At 41.3% G+C, this 10,057-nt stretch overlaps 1 protein-coding gene across 1 annotated transcript in view; it reads right to left on the bottom strand.

Moving 5' to 3' along the window:
• Window positions 1-3,988: 3,988 nt before the first annotated feature.
• SKAP2 (src kinase associated phosphoprotein 2) overlaps window positions 3,989-10,057 on the bottom strand; it is a 110,002-nt gene continuing 103,933 nt past the window's right edge. The window contains exons 12-13 of the mRNA XM_065752927.1: window positions 5,795-5,896; window positions 3,989-5,393 (exon numbers count right to left, since the gene is read on the bottom strand). Of these exons, the coding sequence (XP_065608999.1) occupies window positions 5,804-5,896 (93 nt within the window). The 3' untranslated portion in view covers window positions 3,989-5,393; window positions 5,795-5,803. The remainder of the gene's footprint in view (window positions 5,394-5,794; window positions 5,897-10,057) is intronic.

The raw sequence follows: 10,057 nt of genomic DNA, 5'->3' as shown, positions 1-10,057 counted from the left end.
TGGATGATGCCTTTTCATGCTGTAGTTTCACTCACCTTTTGAAAAATGCACAAAGCTCACTGAGGAGATGCTCTGAACACTGCCTTCGAAGCAGCACCATACACATTAGGGGGAAAGCAATTCTGGTCATATACGAGTCAGGAGTCGATAATGAACTATAGGTGACCCTGGGTGGCTACCAGAAGGCATTAAGAAGCTGAATGGGCAGTCTGAGCCCATTGAAGCAGGTGGGTACCCACGTCATCCAAGTGCCAGCCTCAGAAGCACAAAAGGATGGATGGATGGGAATCTGGTTAGCTGATAGCCTTTTGGAAGCAGCTCTAATCTTTAATAATTTGAATTACATATTGCTTTGTGTTTTTGGGAGGGGATGTTATGCGTTAGAAATTTAGACGCATAGATTACTTCCTCCTTTCTTTTTATACTTAGGCCTTACAACCAACTCTAAAAATAGTATGAAAATAAGGAGATATGTGTTGCAAAAAATAAGCCTGGAGTGAGAAAAACAAACAAACAAACAAAAAAAAAACAGTATCTGAAAAGACAAAAAGTGTTCGATACCAGGCACCAGACCACTGCAGTAATAGCACTGTCACAATGAGAAACCCAGGACAAGAGAGATGGGAAATTTCTAAAACAGAGACTTCAAATTACTAGAAGTACAGGTTTTTAAAAGCTAGAAATACCACTTTTCAGTAGAAAAGCAGAACTAAGCACCCTTCAGCAAGGGGAAACCAGCATTAAAACATGATTATAGGTGAATATATAATAAAGCCCACTCCTTCCCACACACACATGTGCACTCACTCCCGGCTGCTTTTAATTTAAGCACAAGAATGGCTGTTCTCTTGCAACAGAGCAGCAGAGGAAGGAGGTCCCTCACATCCCTGACGCCACACAGCTGTTTACAGATTTCATCTTTTCCCTTTCCAAACTGAAATAAGTCTCAGAGGCTGAAGACTGCCACCGAACAAGCTGCACTGCCCACGCCTGTCAGACTGTCTGTGCTCTGCTCTGTGCACGCTGACCCCATTAGATTTGACTATTAAAAAGCAGCGTTGGGCCATGTCAGCTCTTGGGTGGGAGACTGCCACGGCACACTTCCATGCTTGCTGGCGTTTGAAAGATTGATAATGATCCCGTGTAATACTTTTGCTTTTAACCCAAACGGTTCTGCACAGAGGTCAGCAGTGCCGTGCCACACGCCCTGTCTTATAGCACAAAACTAAAGTCCCAATTACCGATGGCCGTCGAAAATCCCACGGCACTATTTACAAACACGCAAGCAATTACAGCAGGCAAAGTGGCCAAACTGGTCATTCTCTTCCACCAATACAAATCCTCCCACAGTAACTGAACGTGGATTTTTTTTTTTTCACCTCACAGCATAAATTTTAAAGGATTGCTGTAAAAAGCTCATTAGCCAGCAAAAACCTTTATGGAGTAGCACTTGCTTTACGACGGCAGATGAAAGGAAGTTCGTTCTATACGTCATGAGACACAGACACTGCTTTAGGATAAAAGCTCCAACACATCAGTTTGCTATAGCACAAAAAATATAGCAGAAAGAGTTCTTAGTGGCATTTGAAGCTGTCTTCACCTGTCGTGAGCTCTTCTCAGACTGCCCGCATCACTGCACTCTATTCCCACACATTGCTACAAGGAGACACTGGATTTTTTGCTTTTTTCCTATTAAGACTTGCTTCTCCCAAAAGGGTGCAAAGAAGCTGATATCCCTGGTTTTAAATTTAACACGTCGGCATACCTTTCACGTGCAGCAATTCCTCTGCTTTGCTTTGGACTCAGCTCCAAGTGAATTCAAATTGAGGTGGTTTGGACTAACAATTCCAAACAGGATTGCCTAGATCCTACTACAAAATCCTTCCCAAATAAATCCATTATGGGATATAATACGATGGTTGATGTTTTCCTAAATAAAAATGGACTTAAGCAGACATTTGTTTGAGAGATGTCAGCTTAAAAAATACCCTGGTAAGCAAAGGTCTTAGAGTTTATGAGCACGCTGTGCTGTGTAAAGTGGAAAAGTTGTTTATAGGGTTGCCATGCATACACTTATTCCCACAGTTTCCATAGTAATAAATTTCACATCAGTTTGAGAGAAAGAGATGAGAGAAACATCAAGTGGCTCATGCAGCTGAGCCTTTGTCATCTACCTGGGTATTTTCATCCCAGGCTTTAATATTTTACAGCTTTCCTACAGACTCCAGTGAGCTTTATCAAACCAGGAGTCTTACTGACATCCACAACTTCATCTTTCTTTACCTGAGATACAAAAAGTACATTTCTACCTTTTGGGCACAGAGAACTCAGTGCATCTCTTCTGCTTAGTCCAGGTTATGGAAATGATCGTACCTCTTTCAGAAGGACAATTCAGCAGAAAGCATTTTGAAACTGTAGTATCTGGTTTGGGGTTACTATTCCAGGAGCCTGATCCAGAGGCAACTGGATTGATTAGCTTCTCAGTTTCAGCAGCTTTTGGATCAGGTTCTAAAGGGTTATTCTCTACACTCGTAATGCCGCATCACACAGGGACTGCAGAGACAAAAAGAACAAAGTTTATGCTTTTGGCTTTCCATATAGAATGCAATCTTAATTAGCATTCATGTTCTGCTTAATTCCAGTCAATGAAAGTTTTCATCATTAGGAGAGGAGCAAGAGGTGAGCTGGTGTGTACGCCTCTCCAGATCTCATCCACAGAGCTGACAGCAGAGCTCCGAGTCAGTGGCACTCTGTGCAAAGGGGTACACCTTAACCGGGTGCTGGTGAAATGTTAGATGTCAGGAGGAAATTCTTCACTCAGTGGGCAGTGAGGCACTGGCACAGGCTGCCCAGAGAAGCTGTGGGTGTCCCGACCCTGGAGGTGTTGAAGGACAGCTTGGATGGGCCCTGGGCAGCCTGAGCTGGTGGGTGGCAGCCCTGCCCATGGCTGGAGGGTTGGAATTGGATGATCTTTAAAGTCCCTTCCAACCCAGACCATGCTATGGTGTCTACAAAATGTTTGGGCCAGTTATTCTTAGCATAGAGGTACATGAAAAACCACCAGAGTAGCACGACTGTGTCTGGGGCCTCTGCTATAAGAAGCACTCGTATTGCCCTTACTTCTGTGAATAAATTCAGATGACAGCCCCATTTCATTTCTTCATTCAGTCTGGAGGCCAGATGGCATTAGAATCATTTACTTCACCTTGTTGTGCTTAATTACTACAATCAACACACTATTTTCCAAATTAATCATAACAAAGTAATTTCATTAGTAACACAGCAGGCTGTTGAATTATTAGCATCATAACAGTTTGCAAACAATTAAACTTTATTTGAACCTTAAAAATTTGCAGAGTAGAACATTACTGTAAGATCTAATGGCAGCGCAGCACAAACACGGAGCAGAGCAAACAACCGAGCGAAACGCTGCACAAAACGGGAACAGAGGGAGACCTGAGCCAACGCCGGCAAAAAGGCAATCGGCGTTTTTAACCTTGAGTTTTGCGCAGAGTAGCACCGGTGGAGGGTTGTTGGTTTGTTTTTTTCACCAAACAAGGTGATGGTGTTTGCAAAGATTGAAAGCCAGAAGTCTGCTTCTTTAACCGTGGCACTCCGAGTGATTTTCTTCTCTGGACCGCGAGGCAGCTCGCCTCACACCCCCCCCCCCTCCCAACATGCAGGAGGGGGCACTACTCCCGCAGACAAAGGTCCTCCGCGGCGGCCGCAGGGCCGGGCCCATCGCCGGGGAACGGGCGCCCTCTCCCGGGCAGCCCGCAGGAGGGCCGGGCCGCGCCGCGCCGCGCGGTGACGCTTTGCTGCCACCTGCCGGACAGGGCGCGCATCGCGGCGTGGCGGGGCGGGGTGAGGGTCGGCCCGGCCCTACTGACCCCAGCCCAGGTGGTGGCGGGGGCATCTCGGAGAGAGGGTTTTTTCGCCTCGGCTTGAGCGTAGTGGGGCTTTCGCAGCAGCGAGAGTAGTTCTTCGCATTGAGTGCGCAGTTCGCTTGATAAATTAAAGTAGTAAAAGAGCTGGAGACTACAATCTATCATTTTAACGTTTCACTGATAACGTGCAGAGCCCATTGCAAATGGCTGCTTCTTAAAAACACACGCACACAAAACAAAACTCCATACTCTCTTTGACTCCTATTAGGATCCAGTATACCAGCCAGTACCATGAGTTAGCTACATTATCGCATGACCCCAGAGCTCGCTGCAGGCCCTACCCCTGAGTTTTGCTCAGCATCACCCCCAAACCACACACACACAGGGCCACCAAAGCACACACTGTGTAAGTAGTGCAGGGCCTGCCTAGGCTCAGTGCACACAGGCCGCCCACCCAGCCCTCACACACTACTGGGTGGGAGGATCCAGAACAGGGAATCCTGCATGCTAACAGCAACACAAATCTCCCAAACAAGCATTAACTCTGACATGACCAACTCCTTGTCCACAGGTGAGAGTATTTTACAGGGGTTTTCTGTTGGCTTGCTTGTTTTCAACGCTTCAGCTGATGCTCTCAGCTACAAAGTTCTGGATATGATGTTAAGACTGCTGGCAGCCCTTTAAAAGTTCAGATTTTAAAAGTATTTCACCATCACCACCTACAAAATCATTCTCACCTGCAGTTTAGCTCACGTTGGCTTATCAGAAAGTGTTTTAATATATTATCTTCACCAAATATTCACATAATTCAGCAAGTCAGAATGCTACCAGCACAGCATTACCCCACACAGACTGACGTACATCAGCGCAAGGACCAAGCCTTCATTTTGTAGTAACCTAAATGGTTTGTATTAACAGTGCTAAATGTAGAAGAAAAATAAATCATTGGCTGAAATGTAAAAAGAAATTAAAGAATGTAAGCAAGCAAAAAAAAAATACATTTGGAAGCAGAACAATTTTAAGACTTACAATATTACATAGAAATTTCCTTTGATTTTCATGGAAACTGCAAAGAATGTACAGTGCACTATTCCAGTAATTAATGAACTGTGCAATAGTTTTCTACTTTCAAAGTTCAGCTTAATTTTTCTAAATCTGAGCAACGGGAACACAGAGCCAAATTGCGTGGGTTCGAACACAAACCTGTAGCAATACAGAGTGCAGCTAATATACTTAAGAGCAACAGGCACTATGTGGCTGCTTGTGCCCCATATGTTAATTACCATCCATTTCATTTCTTAGCATTACAATTCTATAAAAAGTGACTCAGAACATTTCTTCAGAATTGTGATCGATTACAGTTTTTCATGTTTAATATATACAAGGTTACGATCTGACTACATTCACCCAAACCACAAAATGTGTACAGCAGAATCTTCATCTTTCAGAGGTCAGGTCTGTAAAGTGCAGCTGCACACCACTCCTAATTTCAAGCGCAGACTTCTCCTGAGTAGGGAGAGGGAAGTTGAAAGTTAATTAACTCCAAAATCTCAGAAATACACGTAAAATTCAGTCCAAACACCTACTGCTTTCCATAGATTTCTGCACAGATACATACATATCAGTAAAGTAACAGAAAAGTAACCAGAAAGCACACCAATTCTGTTTTACCCAAAAACAGTCTGGAAAAGAAATGCAGTTGTAAAATATGTCATCTTTTGTATACATTAGTTTAATCATTCCCACAAGATCCCAGAAGAAATGCTTAAATTGAACTTTCAATATATTTTGCCATAGTCTTTACATTAACAGGACTCCTACAAAGGTTCCAGGAAAGAAATACTTAAGAAACAGAGAACAAGGGAACATACAAGCCATTACAGAAGATTGGATTAAAATGTACTTACCCAGGCCTCTCAAATATCATACATCTCCATTATGTAGGCTTTAGGCACCAAGCCAATGGTTCCCTTCATTTCTCCTACCCACCAGCCAAATCTATTGTACTCCTAATTGAAAACAATATGCAATATTAACCTTTAGTCTGATATAAATGCAATAGAGTTTTGTATGCAACTCCTTATGGTTGCTTTCTCTTACATACAGTTATTATCATTTCAGCTGAAAATTAAAACGTTATATCTTTTTGTTAGAGGCATTCACATACAGAGTTAGGCAAGCAGAGAAGTTAAATTTTAAAAAGGTTAGACACATGCAGGAAAATTTCTTAATTATGGCCATGCTTCTCTATAACTAAAAATAGCTTCTCTCTCCAGCCCGTGTTCATCACAAACGTAAAAACCTCGTCTTCGTAACCGATATCTCACAGCACAACACTGACATAAAGGATCAGCCGGGATTCTTTCAGTATCACTGAAGGCTAAACTCTTAAAATCAGCTTCTTTTAAATAATACTTTGCTCAAATGTGATGGCAATACTATCTGTCCAACACATAATTTCTCTCTATGGACAACGTCTACTATTCCTTTAGGCTTGTAGAAAATTCTACAGTAGATCTCATATGTCTGACAGATGACTAATGTACTTTAGTTTGAAATTTGTTTAGACCTAGTGAGATAAATATGAAACAAAATGAATTATAATAGTTTAAAGAAATAATATCTTCCAAAAGCAATACCAAGTAAGAGTATTGTGGGATCCAAATTTAATTTTTTTCCTATGAGGTAAATATTTTAAGATCAATCCTAACAGCAGTTCAATAAATTGTAACAGCTGAAATTGCATACTCTCATATATTGAGTTACAAATGAAGCATTATTAAAACAGAAACCCCGTTCAAAAATAGAATGATTAGTTAGATAGAAATTACTTTGGAACAAACACGGAAAATACAAAACACACAGATATCTCTGATAAGCAACATCTGCTCCCTGCTACACCACTCTTGTGATGAGAAAAGAAAAGACTGCAGGATTTCTGAATTAATGGTCCTACTGAGATGACACTATAAGCTATTATTTTGACTGCAGATAAGTTTTTTTGGTTATTAATAGTCAAGTGGAGCTTAAGGGTTAATGGAGTTTCATTAGAGCCCAAGCTATAATGATTTGCTGCTGGCATATCTGGCCTGCTGGAGAGTTCTCTAGGGTCCTATGAGGTGCTTCATGTACTCAGCTCTCCCTGTGCGTAACTGTGATGAAGTCCTGTTGATGGCTCACTTTCATGTTGGCCCAAGCTCTTTTTCTCTCCCACAGAACAAGCAGGCAGGCAGGCAGGCGCACACACACTTTATTTTCTTTTTGTGGAAGGCTGAACACCAGTCTTAAATTAAACATTTTCTTTCTTCACTGTGCAAACAGGAGCTGGTGATTTAAAGAGTTCTTATCCTACCACCCATAAAACATAGCAGTAAGTGTGGCTTCAAGAAAGTCCATGCAAAAAAATAGCAGGAAAACCTTAATTTATGATGTAAACTCACAAATTAGACAGCTGCAAAAATAACTCCACCTTCCACTGCAGTATGGACTTGTGGGGATGGTCTGAAAGTCAAGGGGTACCTGAACCTGTTGGGCAGTGAGAAAACTTCTCTGAGCAGAAGTTAAGAACTGCTCAAAACCTTTTCCATGGGGCACACATTGCACTCCAAATCTTTACAGGCTGGGTAATACCCTGACACCAAAGTTTATAACGTTCCAGATCAGCCTGTTTAGAATTTGTACTTTTATCTTACAGAACACTGGTTAAATATACAAACTGTATTTCTAGAGTACAGTGGGAAACTGCTGAAAGGAGCAGTACTCACGTATACTGCTGGAATCTCAGTAATAAATCTCTCCAAGAAAAAGCAACAAAAGATTTTAAGCTGCTACACGGAAGTCATGAAGAGCCTGACAAAAGAGATTAAGCAAGTTTTGCTAGACATCAGCCAAAAAAACAAACAATACATGAAATAAGGGAAGTGGCTTAGTTAAGTGGTCATTAAATTGCATGACAAATGGCACAGAAAGAGCCTGTGGACTATATTATCCATTGAAAATGTTCCACTTAGCAACTACATGAACTTAGAAATAATTGCTTTAAAACAAAACAATTCAGACACCTCAAATGAAAATTAAGAGCATGGTGCTATTTTGAAAACTTTCTGTGTTTTGCTACTTACTAATACACCACTTAGTGCGCTGGCATGAAGCTAAGTGAGAAGATGAAATGAATGTTGATGTAACAGACTAGTAAACTAATTTAAGAATTCACTGTAACCATTATACTATACAGACAATATTCCAACACAGAAGCTTTTACTCCATCATTACTATTCTTCACACGGGCCTCAAGAGCAACATGAATCCCAATTAAACCATCTGCAGACTATGGAAGTCTGAACAAAAAGATAATACAAATACATGGCTACCAAGAACATAAAACTTTAATTTTGGGTTTTAGAATAATAGTACAGTAGTCCCTTTTTAAGCTGATTAAAGCACAGACCTTTTTCTCTAAAATCCTAGCCACTCCCCTCTGTCCTCAGTACCATGAAGGAGTGCTCACTGGTCAGACACAGAAGCAGTCTCCCATTCCTTTCCTGAAGTCCTGTGTAAAATCCAATATGCTGCACCAATTCTATCAATAGTATCAATGATAAACTCCTAGAAGACAAGGTAAGTTAGTAAATACACTGTGTTGCAAGGCCTGAACGTCTGTTACTGATGCTGGTGATGAATACAATTCTGAAGCCCACATCTGTGGGAAACACTGCCTAAAACAGAAAGATCTGAAGACTGTTACGAGTTTTATATTAGTTCTGAGGAGCTGGGAAGCACAGTCCTTTTGCAAGCATCAGCTTAAGATCTCAGGTACCACTGGGCCTACCATCTGGTATCCCTCACTGCATTCGGCTCTTAACATCATTGCTAACATAGGCAAGCGACTGTACTTCAGAAGGACTGATAAAATAATGAAGAGTCCTTTAATCTACAGGAAACCATTGTAGTCAATTTATAAGAAATATTGCATCCCTTTGTAGGATGTGTAATTATTTTCTATTAATCATGTGCTATAAAGCTACATTATGTGGTTATTCTGTTATCACTAGAAAGAGGCCTGCAGTCAGCTCCTGACAATGTTAGGTAATTACTAACACAAAGCCTCTTTCTCCTTATGTAGAAATGCTATCAAGATCCAGAGGTGCTGTGATGCTTGCTGTATGAAAATAATTCTCCAAAGAAATTCAATAACTGCAAAATGAATTGCTCCAAGGCAAATAGAGGGATAGGAGAGGGGGCAGGGCCAAATCCAGCCGCACTGTAATGAGGGGAATGCACAAGTGTGCAGCCACGATCTGCCATGTGACTGGAGCACATTTACCACAGCAGGCAGGGTTGGCAGGGGAGGGGAGGAAGAGGCCAGCACAACCCCTGCAACACAAACACCACTGTAGTGGAATATATTATGTCACATAATGCAGAACAACCACCCTAACAAATGACCAAATGCTTTCTAAGTCACTTCTATGTTTTCACCGTCTGTAAAAGAGCGGATTTTTTTTTCCCCAGCAGAAATTTATTAACCAAAGTAATTTCACAAGGCAGCAAGGAACACGTTATGACTTAACCTGCTGGCAAAATGCTCTCTGCATAGCAATGTTAGGGGGAAAAAAAAATCTCATCAGGGTTTACAGGCTACTAAAGGGCTCTCAGCTGAAAACACTGCCAGCAGATGCTTCATGCCCCATTCCATCCATTTCTCTGCACTGATATGTGTGCACCTAAACTCCATGAGATACTGACCTTAAAAGTTTTTATATTTGTAGAAAGTGCAGTGGTAGAAACATACCATTTCTCAGGTCTGACTTTTAAATCCAAGGTTTGTTTACTACATAGAAGCAGATTTTGATATGCAGAAGAGATTTTTTATACGCAAGAGCATTTCCATGTCTCTCTTCTCACCTTTAGAAACAGACCCTATGAATAAATGAGGATCTCCAGACACTTTCCACCATATTAGCTTCTACAGACCAGTACAAGTTGAGAACATCTCATTCTCGTGCAACTAGTCCCTGTTGTTTAATATGCGCTGTATGTTGTTTGATTTTTATTTGTTTTGGTTTTTTTTGTTTTTCTGGTTTTGTTTTTTAAAGGGTTTCTGAAAATCATCACTGTGCTCCAACGCCTTCAAGGAAAGGATGGATTTGTATTTAAAAAAACACACAACT

The sequence above is a fragment of the Cyrtonyx montezumae genome, unplaced genomic scaffold (genome assembly GCF_038088225.1).
Source record: "Cyrtonyx montezumae isolate F1298 unplaced genomic scaffold, pur_monq_1.0 scaffold_8, whole genome shotgun sequence".
In the NCBI taxonomy this organism is placed as follows: Eukaryota; Metazoa; Chordata; class Aves; order Galliformes; family Odontophoridae; genus Cyrtonyx; species Cyrtonyx montezumae.
The sequence above is the reverse complement of the archived record's forward strand: the minus strand, read 5'-3'. Positions and strand labels throughout refer to the sequence as shown.